Genomic DNA, 20,196 nt, shown 5'->3' with positions numbered 1-20,196 from the left:
CAAACTACATCTTCGATTGCCAGAATCTCTTTATTTTTGTCTCTCATACTTGTGGGCTAATATAATCATCCTATAAAATAGAACACTTATCCAATTTGGTTCTGCAACTTTTGTTAAAGTAGTGCAAACAAAAACCTTATCACTTTTTATTGTCCACTTTAGTCATTGAACATTTCCGCTGGCACCTACCGAGGCAAATAATAAATGCCCTTTTCTGCAAGACCCATTGTCTCAAAAGGTGGCTTTTTTGGACAAAAGACAAAAACATACAGTCTCCAGCAGTATTTCAATTGTCCATTTATCTAAATATTTTAATTGGTGTGAAGCTTTTCATGCATACTTCATAATTCTTTAATTTCCTGTCCAAACTCAGGATTTACATGCATTGCAAAAGATCATGAAAGATCCTGGATATTGTTATAGGATTATGATAGGCAGGTGTTTTGCTTTTACTGACCACTGCTATCTTTTCAGTATCTCTGAAACTACATCTCCTCAATGTTGTTTGAGAGGCTATTTTTTACCAACAAATAATGTATTAGATGTTATTAGCTATCATATCAGTGGAATTTCTACTAAAGACAATCTGACCAACTAAATAATCAGTTTCAACTGTTTTGCCTGAAATGTAAAGACAACAGTTTCCAAGATTCTTGAACATATTTGCATCTACCTCAAATGCTCCCTTCTCTTGGTTACAATTAATTAATAGGACTGGTGCCTTTTTACCTTCCTGACCTTTGGAACAAAGCCATTCTAGGCCACCTAATATCCTTGGTCTGATTAAATTACATTAACGCCCAGTCATAGGATCATCTGTGCAAAAAAGTCCACTATCCATTCCTGAAGGGTCGGTGAACATATTTGCAAAGAATACAGTGGGAGTTTTGACTAGATAACCTTTATAATGAAAAGAGGGAACATTCAGGCTTTTCAAGATGAGTTCAGTGGAACAGGTAGGTGAAACACAGGAAAGAAGAAAGAGGGTTAAAATGTTTTCTTCTATTTTCCATTGCATGCCACATTTTGGAAACCTGTTTCTTTCACTATTGCGTGTTCTCTCAACTTCCCTAGAGAGAAGTAGACAGGAGCCAGATGAGGGCAAGTCTTTTTGAACTCACATGATGGTGTAGAAATCATTAGTCTAGCATACAATAGATTGTGTACCTGGTTAATTCTGATTGTAGACAACTCTTTGAAATCCAAATGCACTAAATGAGAGGGGTATAAGAGCACCTTCATTCATTTCCATAGTACCAGACTGTTGCAGGAAAATTATCACTTGTAAACTCAGCTGCATATTCAGCTCTCCACTGGATTTATTCAACCATAAGTTCAATAGATTCTAACACTGGGCAATTTTCAAATCAGTGAGGATTGTGGGTAGAGTATGAATTTATTTAGGAACAGGTTCACTTCTAGCCCAATACTAATTGTCATGGGTGTTACATGGTACCCACATGTGCAGAGGTGGATACATGTACACAAAGGTGGTGCATTAACTCTATGTGCACAATGGAAGAATTCTCCCCAAGAAAATTTCATGTACGCACCAAAATAACTAGTTCAGAGTAATGGAAATCGTGTTAGTGCTAAGGACTTGTTTTATTTAACAGTTCTTTTTTTTTTTGCAGAATTATAATCGTGCTATGAGCAGAATATCTTTTTCTTTCATCAATATGTTTCCAGAGAAAATATAATTATTGGGGGACATACAGTAAATTATATCTGCCCACAATACAATACAATACAATAGCAGAGTTGGAAGGGACCTTGGAGGTCTTCTAGTCCAACCCCCTGCCTAGGCAGGAAACCCTATACCGTTTCAGACAAATGGCTATCCAACATCTTCTACATTCATCCATGTAATGAATAGGGCACTAATTTTCAACAGTTATTCCTTCACCGGGCTGCATTCTTACTTCCTCCAAATCCAGTCCAAAAATATGGACCTGGTTTGAAAGATGTAACCTTCTTCAGGAGGAAGAGAAGTGACAGGGGAAATGAATAATAAATCCTTTGTCTTCCCATTTCAGATATACCTTTGTGTCAGCTATTTCCATTATTTCTATTATAGTTCCTAGAGACAATATTAAACTGAAATGTTATTTGTTCAAGAATAACTTTGAAAAGAAATGGCATGCATTTATTTAGGTCATATTTAAAATATTTGGACATAATTAATCTACTCCAGGGTGAGATTTGGTGTAGCATATACATATACCTAATGTTTATGCTCGGTTTTCATATGCATTACTAAGCCAGAATCCTTCCAACAACTCTGAAACATAAGATAAACTTACTGTGCTGCAGTTGACTATGGGACTCACAAGACATGCGTACCTATCCTGATCTAGGGCCCAAGAACAGATTCCAGTCTTGACACCACTGAAATTACATCAGCTGCAGAAAATGAACTGCCAGATTCTAATATTTGTTTCTGCTACAAAAGGATATTCTGTATACAGCAAGCAAAAGTGGATCACAGTGAACATGAAAATGGTAAGAAGCACAGAATTCTTTGATGCAATACAGTATAGGTTGTTGCCTCTCTAAATGTTTTTCAAGCCCTGTACTCTTCCTTTTTATACCAATGCTTGTTTGTTTTTTGTTTCTTTTAGCAAACATGTCTGACATATTTTAGCCTGTCTGGTTTTAGAAGAAGGATAGATACCAGGAAAACTGAAAAGACATAGTAGAGTTAAAAAGAGAATGGTATCAGTGAACATATTCATTACTATTCAGGGCCCTTCTTTCTGAGTTTGAATGAAAGAATGGAAATAATAGTAATAGTAATACAATTATTGACAGTTCTGTCTTGAATATCTGTGCCTTGAGTTCTACCTATGAACTGTAGTCAGTATAGTTTTCAAACCTGTCAAGTTAAGAATGGGTAGTAGCATCTTTGTTGGAATAAGTCTTCTACAAAACAAGCATGACATTTGTTTTGGGGACACAACCATGATGTAAATTTGGGGTCGCCTCTCCATCCTTGCTTTGTACTTAAGCTCTTGGTTGTTTTAAGATTATTTAAGTGATTTTTTTCTTTTCTCTTGCTTTCTTTTAATAAATGAATATTTTGACATTCATGATAGCCATTTTATGAATATTCAAAAGTTCCATCATATGTAAATTCATTTTTCGTTCCTGCTTCTGAGAATGTTCTGGATTATACAATTCACTGTAATCTGTTTTCTGTCACAACTTTTCAAAATTAAATCATACATACTTTGTTTAGAAATAAAGTATCAATGGGAGGTGAGAATGACATACTGTTAAAAATACTATAGAAAGAAACCCATGTCAGTGTATAGTATCCAAAAGTCAGAGGCTGCCTGTGAAGATATTAATCCTGCAACATTAACCCTTGCAACAAAACCAGGCATCTACTTTCCTCACACATTTATACCAACATTACCATCATAACAACTTTACACACTATCTTCATATGCTCTTTCTCTAATGGGATATATGCCATTATCTACCAGCAATGCCATTCTGATTCTACAATAGACAAATCTTGAGACAAAGAACTAATGAACGCAAATTTGATATCAGGATTCAAATAAGGACAAAGGTAATCCCAGGACACTCTAGGTTAAAGATCTCAGGGTTACTGTTTTGGAAGAAAGAAGCCATACCACAGAGTGAGAGGCTGTGGAGCTCACATACATCAAAAGGGTATTTTGAAAGGCCTTAAGAATGGCTTTTTCAACATATTACAATTGGTATTTTGAAGAGGTACTTGTAATTTGAATAATTCTTATCCCAACTTGAAATCCTATACCAATTTAACCACTCTATGCATGCCTTTTAATAACATTTACTGTTAAAAGATGCTCTCAGGCTCCTACTCATCATCAACAAAAACTTTTCCTTTTAAAAATATGTTTCAAGCTTTTGCATGTAAATTCATATGAAGGAAACTTGGGTCTTTTAAAATGTTATTTTGTTATACAGTAAAATCTTATAATTGCATGCCTTTGTAGACATTTTTATTTCTCACTTTTCTGTTTGATTCCCAGAAGAGATTGCAGCACCTCGATGTCATTTTTTAATCCCACTAAGGCTGCTTGCCTTTATCCTTGCCTTATTTCTCACTTTAATCATAGCAACAGCCATCGCCTTGAGTGGTGAGTACAAATTATTTATTAGGTTCTCAGTTAACCATCAAACAGTTTGCATTTTTCATGACTCTCCCACCAAGAATAATATAAATTGGATACTAAAAGTTGCATCTTGAATTATTGCTGTTGAAATAATGCTAATAAAAAAACTCTCATGAGCTTTGTAAAGTAAGACAGTCACTAATAGGTGTAGTCTGGTCTTCCCCCAACTTGATGCGCTCCAGAGATGTTGGACTTCAATCCTCAATGATTCCCAGGAAACCTGGCCAAAGTACAAATTGCCTGGGAGATCATTGAAACTGAAGTTCAGCTGCTTTGAAATGCAACCCTCAGCCCTGGAAACAGGTTATTGCAGAGAGTCAAATCCTTCTTGAGACCCATTATATCATTTCAAGTTTGTTGTACTCTCACTTTTCCTAAGTATTTCAGGTACCTGATAGCTTTCTTTCACAAAGTCAAGCACCTGAAAGTTTGCCAAACTTTCAATCATTTTTATTGTTTTGCAAAAGTCAACATACATAGATTACCTTTTGGGGGGCATGCAGTCACATTGAGTACACATAATACCACCTTTATTTATCTAAGTATCAGCAAAGTTGAACTGGCACTGGATTTTCCTCAATCTCTATTTTATTATGGAATAGTGTCTCATTTTAAGAGGCACCATAAACTACGAAAAACCAGGGGAAAATAATTAACCAAGCTTTATGGTTCACAAAAAGCTTTCAGTATAGAAGGACTGGGTTATAAAACATATGGGGAACAATAGACAGGCTCACAAATGTCTACGTAAACATTTTTTAATTGACAGTGAATGAGTGTTAGTTATTTCACATAATATAGCTGATTTTTGTCGCTGTATGAGGGCGTGGAGGAAAAGCAAATGGGAAAGAAGGAGAACTTGGATGGAGAAAGTTAGAGAAAGGAATGGGTTTCTATTTTAGCTTCCATCACAAAACAATTATAATATTTCCTTCTTTCCAATGTTCAGAGAAAGAGAGGAAGGTTGCGGACATAATTCCCATTCCAATTTGTGAGGGCCAATCAAATATCAAAATGTTGCTGTTTCATTGTCGATGGTATTTTGAATGAACAGCATAATAACATTTGTAACCACAGATAATTCTTCAATGTACCCTTTTTCATTTCTTCCTTATGCATCTCTTTCCTTGTGCATTTTAAAATAAATCTGGACCTTGTGTCGAATTTAATGCAATATGCTTTTTTCAGTTTATTTCAATTGCAACGGGAGGTTTCAGTGCCGATCTTCCTTTAAATGTATTGATCAAACAGCAAGGTGTGATGGCGTCTTCAATTGCAAAGATGGAGAAGATGAGTACAGCTGTGGTAACGTTCAGTTTTATTATGGATGTTACAGTAGGTGCTATTTCCCCTCAAGGCTTGTTTTGGAGTGAAAAAGAATGACTGCGCCAACATTACCCTGGAAATTTCCATATTATGTTTCGAGCTATAGATAATATTCCACACTACTAAAAGGAGAAAAGTATTAGCTCCCGGGGACCCTTTTGTGGAGGAAATAATAAAATGCATACAATGTTTCCTTCTCAGTGAGTCTTTTTTTAATTTTAAGAATTTAACATTCCTGCCAATATGAATACATTTCTTTATTGTGCACTCATCAAGAACTACAATGTTAACTGAGCCTGTGCAGAAAAGCTACCATTTTATACAATGATGAGAAAAGCTGTAGAGATGACCTTGAAGAAACTACGTGAAGGCAAAGTGATTTAAATTCAAGACAGGAAGAAAACATTATAAAAAACGGAGTCCACTCTTTCTTTACTCTCTTGAGTATAAAAGGAAAGGAGGACTAAAGCAGCTACTGTATATTTTCAAGTTTCTGTTATTTATTAATAAAGTAGTGTTCCAATATTAGTTGTGGAGCCTGTCTCCTTCATCCAGCTTCCGCCACAAAGGGGTGACAAATGTTAAGAGGGTTCATTTATTCCAGAAGCAGCATTGATTGCAAAAACTTATTTTAAAAAAATCATATAACAAAGTTATGCACAATATTATATTTTACTTCCTGAACTAGTCTACTGGAGGTCTTACCCAAAGAGTGTAAAGAGAGAAAAGCAAGAAGCACTTAGCCGCTGCAGTTGTCCTGTCCTTATAATACTTGTTATTAAACACCTGCTGACTTTTTTTGTGTGTCTCCCTAGTCAGACTGAGCGGCAAAAGGGCTGTGCTGCAGGTGTTCAGTTTTGGAACCTGGCGGACTGTGTGTTCCGATGGCTGGAAAGACCACTATGGAAATGTTACATGTAAATACTTAGGATTTTCAAGGTATTACTTAGCAAATTTTGTAAAGTCACAATGGAAACAAAATGAGTCAAAATGTAGTTTGAAAATTTTTGCTATACAGTGAATCAGCTTTTGCATTTGGTGTTTCTTTTTTAATCACTGATTTTGATAAGCAACAACACAATTTTTTGAAGATATTCAAAAGAAAAACTTTGCCAAAATGCAACAGGTTTAGTGTTGCTGACAATTATGTTAAATCTGCCAGGAATTTTAGACACAGTGTGGCACTGGAGAGGTAGGTCTTCTCTTTGCAATGTTTACAACTATGCAGAACAGGGCACACTATAAAGTAGCTGTTCTGTTGCAAAAGGAGGAATTGGATACTGATGCTGTAATATATATGGAGAAGATGCTGGGGATGCTGATAAAAATGAAACTCCAGCTTTCTGAGGAGGTCGTAAATTTGCTACCCTGCATTAGATTTGTTTTACAGTCTATCCCAGATTTCAAAAACTAGGTAATATAAGAAGTCTTAAATATAAGAGTTAAATAAAGATTGTACTGGAACATATTGGTTAATTCTTACCTTCTACAGTTTTGTAAGTTCATCTGACTTCCCAATGGCTGCCATTGAGAATGAGTTCCAGAAATATTTTGTTACTGCAAATCGTTGGTTATCAGCTGATCAACTCACATCACCACAGAATGCTACTGATTTACGGTATGTTTCAGATACCTAGCTTCAGAAAGACATGCAAACGCGCTCCATGGGCTTCCATGGAATTGCAGAATTTAAACCTATATTATCTTCATGTTTGAACCATCACATAATGCTGTTAGATAAGATGCCCTGTGTTGGTGGGCCTTCATCATTTCTCAATTGGCAAATTGGTAATATGCATTGATTCCTGTTCTAAAGGAAATGTTCAGTGATTTAAAATGCTTTCCCGTCTTCAATTGAATAGAACAACTAAAATAAAAGTCTTAATTCATTTCAATTCTCATTCCGAAGCCTTTGCAGGGGACAAGTAGCAATGAGTTTATTAAAATGGCCAGTCTCTTCTTGGAGTTAATTGTAACACGTGTCCATGTAAAGTAATGTGACCTCTCTCATATCCAAAATCATGTATATAGTTGACTCATGATCTGGACATTCTTAGGATCAGAACACTAAATAATTTACATCTGGGAGACTCCATTTTACCCTGTTGGGACTTTAATATGGAAAGGAAGTGCTCATATATTAAATTAAGTATCTCTTTTCATATATCTATGTGGAAATATGTATGGAAATTCAGACTTCCAGTGATGAACTCATATTGCTGTTGGTGAAGACCAGTGACGTGCGGTGAGGTTTATGACTGGTGAGGCACTGACACAGTGCTGAGTTTCAAATATTTTTAGACTTGTGGACTTCAACTCCCAGAATTCCACAGCCAGGCATGCTCAGTTCCAATTTAAAGCGACAGCATTTGTTTTTCTCCTTTGCTCCTTCTTTCTTTTTCTTTTTCTTCTCCTTCCCCTCCTTCCTCCCTCTCTCCCTTCCTCCCCACACACACAGAAGTTGGATTGGACTATCTCTCCTATCCCTTCCCTCTCTCACTCACTCTCAAACAAACCCCCCCACACACAAAAGCTGGATTGGATATCTTTTCCAGTGGCTTGAAAGCAGCTCCTCTGCCATCCCCCCCCCATTCCCCTGCTGCCTTTCCCAAACACCTCCACCATTGCAAATGCAGCCTGCTGTCTGGGTGGGAAATGCCTGGAACACAATAAAGCCCACCCACCACCTCCTGCTGGCAGGCTGGGGTGAGAGGAGAGGCAGAGAAGCCGGAGGGGAGCCGAGCTGAGCCTTCCAAAAGAAAGAGGCTGGGGGGAAGTGTGTGTACTACAGCATGGCTCTTTGCCTGGCTTCCTGCCTCCTCCTGTGGTCTCCTCAGTGCTCGCTTGTGCTCTCCCTCCCCAAGTGTAGTTTGATTGCAGGTGGAGCCACGTTGCCTTTTCAAACTTGTAATCAGTGAAGCTGGGCTAGATTTTTATATAGTTTTATCCAGCTGTGTGTGTGTGAGAGAGAAATGAATGGGGGCCTGGGGAGGAAGTCACTACACTTGGGGAGGGAGAGCACCAGTGAGGTTAAGCAGAGTCATCCATGGTGAGGCAGCAACTAGCTCAGCTTTTTCCTTTTACTTTTTTTTTCATGATGAGAGTGGTGAGGCTGTGCCTCACTTGCCTCACCTGACTGCACGTCACTGGTGAAGACGATGCTGACAAAATACTTACAAGATTGAGCCAATCATCTTTCTTGTTAAACCAATCATTGCCAATCTAGTCCCTTTCATATGTATTTTGAATCTATCTCCAAGGGAGATGGGCAATTAAGAAATGTGAAAAAGAAGGAAGAAAGGAAGAAAGAAAGAGAGAGAGAAAGAAAGAAAGAAAGAAAGAAAGAAAGAAAGAAAGAAAGAAAGAAAGAAAGATGGCAACTCTTAGAATTTCCAGCCAAAATAATGAAAGCTATCTGGGAATTCTGAGAGTTGTAGTCCTAATACATTCGGAAGGGATGAATTTAGGAAGGCTGGTTTAAACTTATAGACTGAACAAATGGTATTTTGATGAATAAAGCTGGCAGGGAAAGAACAAGTAATAGATTTTACTTTCTTCTGTTTCAGAGAAGAATGTATTTCAGGCAATGTAATTGTCTTAAAATGTTTAGGTAAGTGATTTGGAAAATGGTATAGAATGTTAACCCAATTTCCTCACATGAACTAGGGAAGAATGCAAATGTTCAAGTATAAAGACTGGAAAAAATCATTGTGTGCAAGTTTAGTTTTAATGAAGGTCAGCTATACAAAAGAAGATTATCAGTTTCAATTAATTTCTGTGAAACTTATGGAGGAGAACCTTCTGGTGGTAGCATGTTTGGTATAACTGCAGTCCCCTAAAATGATCCAGACAAAATAAGGATAACAGCAACAACAACTATTTACGTAAATAATTTCTAACTAATCCAATTCAGGATTATTCAGAACTAGAAAGATTTAATCTTTTCTATTAGATAAATTAAGAATGGGCATTTTATAGTGACCGGCATATGCCAGTGATTTTATTTTTTTCATTCTGACAGCATGTGGTACCAGGATTTGGTACTCCCCACGTATTGTCGGTGGAAATGTGTCCCTTCTCCAGCAATGGCCCTGGCAAGCCAGCCTTCAGTTTCAAGGCTATCATTTGTGTGGGGGGTCAGTCATTACCCCACGGTGGATTGTTACAGCAGCCCACTGTGTTTATGAGTAAGCATCCCATCTAGAATACTATTTTCTACACATTTTGTGATGTTATCTCCAGTTTCCTGTTCCAATTTCCTTGTTTCAAAATGCATCCATATGAACTCTCTCACTGGATATTATCTGAGTTTTATCTTTCTGGTCTTCGTGGGTTCAGCCTATGTACATGTTTGCCATTTTCTAAAAAGGTGGTCCCTCTATTGTTTTTTTTTAACCTGACCATGCTGCTTCACATTTGGTGTCACAATAGCAGCAAAACATTAATATTTATCATCTGGATATTTTATTTATTTATTTATTTATTTATTTATTTATTTATTTATTTACTTACTTACTTACTTACTTACTTACTTACTTACTTACTTACTTACTTACTTACTTACTTACTTATTTATTTATTTATTTATTTATTTATTTATTTATTTATTTATTTATTCATTACATTTATAAACCGCTCCCTCTCCCCGAAGGGACTCGGGGCGGTGTACAAAACACAGCTAAAAACCACATACAAAATACAATATCGGATCCCCATAAAACAAAACAATATAAAACCGTTCTAAAACAAAATTAAAAGCAATTTAAAAAATCTATCCCCAAGGATTAAAATACCGGCCAGAAGTGTTGGAAATTAAAACTACGGTTAGGCCAGGCCGGCTAAATGGAACAGGTGGGTCTTTAATTTCTTGCGGAAGGAGCGGAGATCGGTAGTTGTTCTAATATCGGGGGGGGAGGTCATTCCATAGGGTCGAGCCCATCACAGAGAAGGACCTACTCCTGGGCACCGCCCGCTGGTATTGTCTAGTGGACGGCACCCGGAGGAGCCCCTCTCTGTGAGAGCGAATTGGTCGCAGGGATGTATGGGGTAGGATGCGCTCCCGCAGATAACTAGGTCCTGTGCCATGGAGCGCTTTGAAGGTGATAATCAGCACCTTGAAATGCACCCGAAAAACCACAGGTAGCCAGTGCAGCTAGTTATAGGTACTTTTCATTACAGCAATGACATGGAAATCAACTTTCCTTGATTGTTTTCCAAAATGCTGGTGTGATATAGAGGCAACTAATTATCGCCACCTTATCCTGGTTGGGCCTGAATGGCTGGATGTGGGCTGTAAGAAACTTTTAAAAAGTGAATAGATATGATACAAAGTCATCTTTACTTAACAAAATGATGCAATTGTAATTTCATACTACACAGGAAATATCAATTTGGCTTTGTGCTCAAGCTGTAAACTTCTGCAACAGTGCCAATAGAAACCTTATATTTTCTTTCTATTTTTCTTACAGAATCACTCTGAGTTATATTTCAGTGGCTATCTTCAAGCACGATGGCTATGGAGATTCTCAGTCATCCAGGTCATGGTTTTCCCAAAGATGCTTTCTCAAGAGCAATGTTCTTTGTTTTTCCTCAAACACATTTCAAAGACATCAGAACTGAAGAAGCTATTTGGATGAGAAATGGAACGTCTTCAAGGAAAAACAAGGAAAGTCCAGTTGCCTCTTGAAAAAGCACCTTTGGGATCATCTTCAAGCATGGTTTTGATGTTTTAATTGAATTCTGGAACTGATCAGGAGGATGGAATTATTTGCCAAAATGTCCCTGAATGTTGCTATGAAAAGATGGTGATGATGGGAAATACAATATAAGACTTCTGCTGACACCACTTGCAGAGGTTTATACAAGTAGTCCTTGATTTACAACTGTAATTGAATTTGGAATTATGGTCATAAGTCTTTGCAGTTGTAAGCTGAGGCATCACATGACCAGACCTTATTTGTCATCATTTTTTTGTGGTATTGCTTAAGCAAATGCCATGGTGATTAAGTTAATGCCATGGTGATATGATATGATATAAGATATATGATTCATATGATTCTATATATTTAATAATTAATAATAATTTATTAAATTTCTAGACCGCCCCCTCTCCCCGGAGGGACTCGGGGCGGTGTACAGGAATAAATCTAAAAACATGCAAAGAATCATATACAAAGCTAAAATCAAATTAAACAACCCCTGTACGAATTTATAAAAATTAAAAAACATTATAAAACAGACCCTAAACTAACCCTAAGAATTTAGAAATAAAACTGAGGTGGGAAGATGGAATTAGGCCAAGCCAGCTAGTTGGAATAGGTGGGTTTTAAGTTTCTGACGGAAGGAAATGAAATCTTATACATCAAAACTTATTGAACATAAAGTTCAAAACTCTACACACGTCCAATTTTAAATGTTGAAAGATATTTAAATGTTTAAATGTTGAATTTCTTTTTATTTGTAATGTTTTTGCTGAAACAGTTTGTACCTACCAGAAGCATGGACTGTTCGTGTGGGTTTAGTAATCCTGGAAGAAAGTCCTGTTAACCCATACTTAGTGGACAAAATTATATACCATAAAAATTATAAGCCTAAAACAATGAAGAATGATATAGCATTGATTAAGCTGGCGACTCCACTTGCACTAAATGGTAATTTTGACTCCCTTGATTTTCTTTTTCTCTTGTTTTGTATTTAAAATTCATATTGAGAAGGGTAGCCTAGATTTCTCATATGTATTATTTGCTACAGAGTTAGTATTCACTTTTGGAAAGAATATTATATGACCATGAGAAGGTGAGACCTGTATGAAGTTGGAATAGTCTTTTTATGCTTTTCATTTCTCTTAAATACTGTGTACTGTATTTGCCATGGAAAGGAAGAGTAACCATTTCCAGAAGGCTTCTGTGCAGGTTTCTGATGATGTGTGATCTGATGCTCATTTTGCAGAAGCAGTTATGATAAAAAGGAAGGAAGGAAAGGTGTGGGTTATGATTCTTATCTCAGCACAGCTGTCCTGTGTGAGAGACTACCAAAACCCAATTTGCAGAGAGAGACTGTTTCATAATCTGTACAATTTTAAGAGTGGTTGAAGACAAGCCAAGAAGACCAAGAAACATGCCTTTTGTTCTTCCTTTTTTGATAAGTTTTTGGTGATTGAGAGTTTGTTATATCTTCAAAATAAAATCCAAAAAGAGAAGTCACCTTCTGATGGTGATTCAATCGTAAGCAGTGATGGGTTTCAAATTTTTTTAGAACCTCTTCTGTGGGTGTGGCCTGCTTTGTGGGGGTGGCTTGCCGGCCATGTGACTGGGTGGACAAGGCCAACTTGTAAAATGTGGTGAAACTCACTTAACAATGCTCTTGCTTAGCAACCAAAATGTTGGCTCAGAAACTCTGGCATTTGAAGCACGCAAGTCTTAAAGCTGTCAAGTTACAAGACCCTTGCACCCCTAGCCCTTTAGAAAAAACCCCAGGGGTTTTCAAACTTGACAGCTTTAAGACTTGTGGACTACAACTCCCAGAATTCCTCCTCCAGTCATGTTGGCTCAGGAACTCTGGCATTGAAGTGTGCAAGTCTTAAAGCTGTCAGGTTACAAGACCCTTGTACCCCTAACCCTTTAGAAAAAAAACACCAGGGGTGTTCAAACTTGACAGCTTTAAGACTTGTGGACTTCATCTCCCAGAATTCCTCCTCTCGCTCTTCATCTTGATGATGTGCAAATGGGTGGGGGGAGGGAGCTGGAACCAGTTCTAAATGGTACTGTAGATTTGTGGAACCTCTTCTATAGAAGAGGTTAGAACTGGCAGGAACCCACCCCTGGTAGAGATATAGTTATTTCTTATATATAGTGCAACTCTACCTCCTCTTTTATTTGGTCTATCTCTTTTAAATAATTTAAATTCTTCTAGCTGTATGTTCCATTTGTGGGTCATTCATCCCACCAAGTTTCCGTAATAGCAACAATATCGTATCTGCCCTCTTTTACTTGAATTTCTAATTCGCCCTGTTTATTCCTCATACTCTGTGCATTGGTGTATAGACATTTGAGTCCATTTTGAACAATGATGAGAACTATCTTGAATGCATTTGGGTCAATATTAAAGGGGGGGGGGAATATGACATTGCCATAGGTCTATACTATAGGCCACCCAACCAAGCAGAGGAAGAAGATGAACTTTTTGCTAGTCAGCTAACTAAGGTATGTAGGAAGCACACCACAATAGCAATGGGAGATTTTAACTACCCTGACATCAACTGGGAAACAAACTCTGCACCAAGTGGAAGATCCAACAGGTTCCTAACAAACCTAGCAGATAACTTTGTTCCCCAAAAAGTAGAGAAGGGAATGAGGGGATCAGCCATATTGGACTTAATTCTCACTAACAGAGAGGAAATGATAGAAGGTGTTGAAGCCACAGGAACCCTGGGGGCAAGTGACCATGCAATATTGGAATTCAACATTATGCAAACACAAGTAGTAGAACAAAGTCAAACTAGAGTGTTGGACTTTAAGAGAGCTAATTTCAATAAACTTAGAGAGAGCTTGGGAAGAATTCCATGGATGAGAATTCTCAAGGGGAAAACAAATCAAGAAGCTGGGGAAATTTTGAAAAATGAGATTACAAAAGCCCAGTCTAGCACAATACCAATGAAGAAGAAAAATAACAGCTCCCAAAAGAAACCAGCATGGCTGCATAAAGAACTCTCTGACAAATTGAAGACAAAAAAGATAACTATAAAAAGTGGAAAGAGGGGGACATAATTAAGGCAGAATATCAGCAAATAGCCCGAGCCTGTAAAGATGAAGTGAGGAAAGCTAAGGCTCACAATTAAGAAATGCTTACCACAAAAGTAAAAAATAACAAAAAAAAGCTTCTTCCAAAATGTTAAAAACAAGGAAAAAGTTAAGGAAACAATTGGTCCATTGCTGGGAGAAAGTGGCAAGAAGGTGACAAGCAACAGGGAGAAAACAGAACTATTTAACTCATTTTTTGCATATGTCTTTACACAAAGGGAAAAAAAACAATCCAACCTATCAAAAACAGCACCACAAAAATCAGATTAGGAACACAAGTTGAAATAGGGAAGAAAATGTTAATGCCTTGGTAAGGCCACATTTGGAATACTGCATTCACTTTTGGCCGCCACGATGCAAAAAAGATGTGGAGACTCTAGAAAGAGTGCAGAGAAGAGCAACAAAGATGATTAGGGGACTGGAGGCTAAAAGATATGAAGAACGGTTGCAGGAACTGGGTATGTCTAGTTTAATGAAAAGAAGGATTAGGGGAGACATGATAGCAGTGTTCCAATATCTCAGAGGTTCTCTCAAAGAAGAGAGAGTCAAACTATTTTCCAAGGCACCTGAGGGTAGAACAAGAAGCAATGGGTGGAAACTAATCAAGGAGAGAAGCAACTTAGAACTGCGGAGAAATTTCCTGACAGTTAGAACAATTAATCAGTGGAACAGCTTGCCTCTAGAAGTTGTGAGTGCCCCAACACTGGAAGTCTTTAAGAAGATGTTGGAGAGCCATTTGTCTGAAATGGTATAGGGTTTCCTGCCTAGGCAGGGGGTTGGACTAGAAGACCTCCAAGGTCCCTTCCAACTCTGCAAAAATATATATATCCAAATTTTAGAAGTTATGCAAAGTATGCATTTTCTCCCATTAGTAGTATCATTTTATATTTTACTCTTTCATCATGTTCAGTGAAATTGTTTTATTTTATTAAATTATACTGTTCTATCTTTGTTGTATGTTATTATGGCACAATCAGCCAGATGTTTAGAATGGATTTGGCATTTTTATTCTACCTTCAAGTGCTTCCCAAGGATCTGGGCTAGGCAGATGTTGTTTAATGGTGTTAAAGATATTGTTGTTATTGTTATTTAAGGGTTCATGGATTTCTGTAGATTCAGAATTGGATTTTTAGTTCAAATAATTTAAAAACTGGATGTTCAATTCAATAATAGGCAGTCTCTTGTCACGTTTCCAACCCTCTATAATCTCCCAATGCTGTAGTTTTACAAAAGAAGTATTAAAAAAATCTGTATTTAAATTTTTTTAAAGTTCTGAATCTTTAGAAAAGAGATGATGGCTATGATCTCAGAGTGGATGTTGTTTGCTTAAACAGGTCTTATACAGCCAATTTGCCTTCCTAATTTTGGAGAACATTTTCCAGAAGGAAAAATGTGCTGGATATCAGGATGGGGAGCGACAGAAGAAGGAGGTATTCATTTAAGTCTTTGAAATCTTCTCAATCAAACTGTCACAAGACATTCTCATAAATATCTTTCTATAAACTTCCCAATAAACCCTAACCCTTTATTTCTAAAACAGAAAATAAATTTATAAACACAAAATAGAAATACAAATTACTATGAGCTGTTAATTATTGCTTTGTGTACAGGTAATCCTTAACTTACAACCCTAATTGAGCCCAAAATTTATGTTGCTAAGTGAGAAATATGTTGTGAGTTTTGCCCCATTTTATGACTTTTCTTGCCACTTTTATTAAGTGAATCACTGCAATCTTAAATTAGTAACCCGGTTGTTAAGTGACTCTGGTTTCTCTATTGATTTTGCTTGTCAGAAGGTCGCAAAAGGGAATCATAAGACTCTGGGACACTGCAACCGTCATAAATGTGAGTCAGTTGTCAGGCATCCAAATCACATGACCATGAAGATGCTGCAATGGTCATAATGTGAAAAATGGTCATAAGTCACTTTTTTCAGTGCTGTTGTAACTTTGGTCACTAGATGAGCTGCTGTAAGTTGAGGAGTACCTCTACCAACAAATAAATAACTAGAAATGTGAAGATCATCTCCTATCTCCTGCTTTATCTAAGGTAAAAGACTGCAGGAGATGTTCCAAACATCTGACAATACCAAATTGTCTACTTTCTAAGTTTAAATACCACACATTATTTTTGCAATATATGGAAATTTGATTAGGTTGATCTGAATGTGATTAATTTTTGACTTTGCACTCCTCTGAATTTTACATTGAAATTCCTGCTTAAAAATTACACACACTTTTTTTTAAATTGATTTAAAAAAAAAATTATCCCACCATTTTATGTTGCTAAGGTGGTAAATATACATACTCCTTCTCCTCCTCTTTTTCCCAAACAGCCCTGTGGAGTGAATTGGGTTAAGGGAGAGTGACTGGCTCAGAGGTGGTATTCGGCAGGTTCTGACCAGTTCTGCAGAACCAGTAGTGAAAATTTTGAGTAGTTCGGAGAACTGGTAAATACCACTCTGACTGCCCCTGCCCCCATCTGTTCTCTGCCTCCCGAGTCCCAGCTGATCAGGAAGAAATGGGGATTTTGCAGTAACCTTCCCCTGGAGTGGGGAGGGAATGGAGATTTTACAGTATCCTTCCCCTGCCACGCCCACCAAGCCACACCCACAGAACTGGTAGTAAAAAAAAAATGAAATTCACCACCGGACTGACTCATGCCTAAGGCAGGACTAGAACTCACAATTTCCTGATTACTGGACCACACCTTAACTACTAAACCAAGCTAGCTCAGAATTGCATTATATTAGGACAAATCACAAAATGTGCATAGCAGAAAATGCTGTACACAAAAAATGCTTATCATGAAAAAACATATACAACATGACACTGAATTCATTTTTTTTAATTGCAAAAATTATACAGTAATTACTATAGTTGATCATACACAAAATAAGTCAGATTTGGGAAGACTGCTCCATTCCTGGTCCTAATTTTCATCCACTGGAAAGTAGTTGGAATTAACTTCACCTCTCTAGTTGAGATTCATAATGTAATGTTTTTCTCGTCGAATGTCAAACATTACTAAATTGTTTTGAATTAATTCTTTTTGGATATTAAAATTCCTTCTAAACAAATAAACAAAAATAGTTGATACATATGATCCAATATCTTATAAAACAGCAATATATAAAGGTAGTTAATGAATATATGTATGTATGTATGTATGTATGTATGTATGTATGTATGTGTGTTACAACCCCTGGTATGCCCAAGTCTCCCTTTATTTATTTATCAGCACAAATACAACACACATATACAACATATATATAACACACAAATACAACATATATATATATATATATATATATATATATATATATATATATATATATATATATATGTGTGTGTGTGTGTGTGTGTGTGTGTGTGTGTGTGTGTGTGTATGTATGTATGTATTTGTGTGTTATATATATGTTGTATATGTGTGTTGTATTTGTGCTGATAAATAAATAAAGGGAGACTAGTATGGATCCATTTCAAGCTATTTAGCTCTCATCAGCTAGCCATACCCTTACTGGGATTTGAACCTGGGATGTGTTACATATTAGGCAGATTTGTTAGCCACTAAGCCACAGGCTCTCCTCCTTATCAGCTGAGCCAGGGAAATAGGTATGTATTTGTGTTACAACCGCTGGTATGCCCAAATATGGGAGGGAGCTCACTCCTCCCTCTTTCTGTCCTTCGGCTCATCACAGAAACCATCCAGGCAGAAACCCATATTTTTATTTTTAGTGTTGCCTTTTTATATTTGTGTTGTATTTGTCCTGAAATATATATATAGTTAATGAATATATATATATATATATATATATATATATATATATATATATATATATATATATATATATATATATATATATATATATATATATATATATATATATATATATATATATATATATATATATATATATATATATATATATATATATATATATTCATTAACTATCTTTATATATTGCTGTTTTATAAGATATTGGATCATATGTATCAACTATATATATGCTGGTTTTGTTGTCTTCGGGTCTTTTCCCGTGTAAGATTGAGATTGAGATTGTTTGGGCTTAAGCCCAAAGCCTGAAGATGGCAAGTGAGATCTTGCTGAAACATTGCCAAGACAATCTCAATCTTACACGGGAAAAGACCAGAAGACAACAAAACCAGCATACCTACACCCATGAAAATCTACGAAAACAAATATATATATATATGACTATTAGACTAATAACATATATTAAATTGTAGGAAATCATCTTAGGTTATAGTGTATATTTTATCACTGCTTATAGCTTTTTTTTTTTTACAAAGTCATCTTATCACAGAAATGGAAAAGCTAATTATTGTCTTGGGATCTCAGGTGATACTTCAGAAACCATGAAATATGCTGGTGTCCCTCTAATTTCTAACCAAGTGTGCAATCACGGAGAGATCTATGGAGGAATTGTAGCATCATCAATGCTCTGTGCAGGTTATTTAAAAGGAGGCATAGACACCTGTCAGGTAAGAACATTTCTTATTGCTACATGTCTAAATTTTATTGTTGATTAAATGTTCATTTAAAATATGAATTCTGCTGTCAGTCTTATACAAACATATTACCTTTTAAAGAAGACCTCTAAGTGGCATTTGATGACAAATTTTCTTTATCTCAGCCATAGGAAAAAGCCCATGGGTCACATCATCCTGTGGTCAAATTATAAATGCATGCAAATAAAAATGATATAGGAGATGTGCAGAAACATCACTGGGAATATTGTAAATTAAGAAATTCACCCACTATGTTTTGTTTAGGAGAACATAAGAAAAGGAAGAATGACAAGAATTCAAAGCTTAGATGTTAAATATAGAAGAACTCAGTTTAAGTTTTTGGCAAAGATCTGCTCCTGCTTCTTACAGAAATATCCCTCTTCCTATATGTTGCCTCTGGAGATGGTGGTTTGGGATTCTGGATGTTGTTTCCTACTCTTTTATGGAGAAGCCCAAGTTGAGGGAGACAGTAGAGAATAGCCATGATCAGCCTGATAGGCTATAATAAACTGTATCAGTGTTTCTCAACCATGTCTGCTTGAAGATGTGTGGACTTCAACTCACAGAATTCCCCGGCAGCAAAGCTATGAATTTTGGGAGTTGAAGTCCACTCATCTTCAAGTGGCCAAGGTTGAGAAAATACTGAGCTATATGAAAAGGACAAAAGTTTCTTTTTTCATAAAAATTTTGTCAGTCTCTCAGAAAAGTCATGCTGTGAACTCATCACAGAGACAGTCTTCCTCTTCATTTGCAATTGCTAAGCAGCTTGAATAAAAGCTTACAATTGCTTCTTTAATTAATTGCTCTACTGTTTTCTAAGATGGCAGTCCTTAAAGTATGGTGTAGTTAAAAAGTCGCAAATGTTCTCCAGACTATATATGCTCAGGTAGTGCAATATTTTTCAGGCATGGCCACATTATGTTTTTCTGTCTCTTTCAGGGAGACAGCGGGGGGCCACTGGCATGCAAAGATATGAATACCTGGAAGTTGGTGGGAACAACTAGTTTTGGGGTGGGCTGCGCAGAAGAAAACAAACCTGGAGTCTACAGTCGCATCACCTCATATCTGGATTGGATACATGAACAAATGGAGGTTTACTCTTTTGATAGTTTCTTTTCTGGGCTTAAGCGTATTGTATCCTGTGGGAGCAGGCAGGCAATTATGTTTCCTTTTGCTCATTTGCAACCTTTTCTCTGCCCCCCTGGGAACATCAGTAGTGGGGGATAAAATAGTCAAGATGGCGGCCTCAGACTCCAACCCTTTTTGGCATCCATCAGTGTAAAAGGAAATGGACTTCAATGAGGTGGTTGTGTTTGCCATCTTAATCCCTTTTTCCCTGCAGATGTTTGTGTTTTCCTCTGTTGCAAGTAT

At 36.8% G+C, this 20,196-nt stretch overlaps 1 protein-coding gene across 1 annotated transcript; it reads left to right on the top strand.

Annotated features, from left to right (window-relative positions):
• Positions 1-938: 938 nt before the first annotated feature.
• On the top strand, positions 939-20,052 carry TMPRSS3 (transmembrane serine protease 3; the record flags this gene model as incomplete). The annotated part of the gene is made up of 12 exons (XM_081953170.1): positions 939-956; positions 2,358-2,502; positions 4,026-4,133; positions 5,358-5,474; positions 6,311-6,434; positions 6,988-7,113; positions 9,062-9,105; positions 9,517-9,682; positions 11,976-12,145; positions 15,628-15,723; positions 18,656-18,798; positions 19,765-20,052. 12 exons carry the CDS (start codon positions 939-941, stop codon positions 20,050-20,052), a joined length of 1,545 nt encoding a protein of 514 aa, XP_081809296.1.
• Between the last annotated feature and the right edge of the window lie 144 nt (positions 20,053-20,196).

Source organism: Natrix helvetica (assembly GCF_964273705.1).
Source record: "Natrix helvetica genome assembly, chromosome: 4".
Lineage (NCBI taxonomy): Eukaryota > Metazoa > Chordata > Lepidosauria > Squamata > Natricidae > Natrix > Natrix helvetica.
The sequence above is the reverse complement of the archived record's forward strand: the minus strand, read 5'-3'. Positions and strand labels throughout refer to the sequence as shown.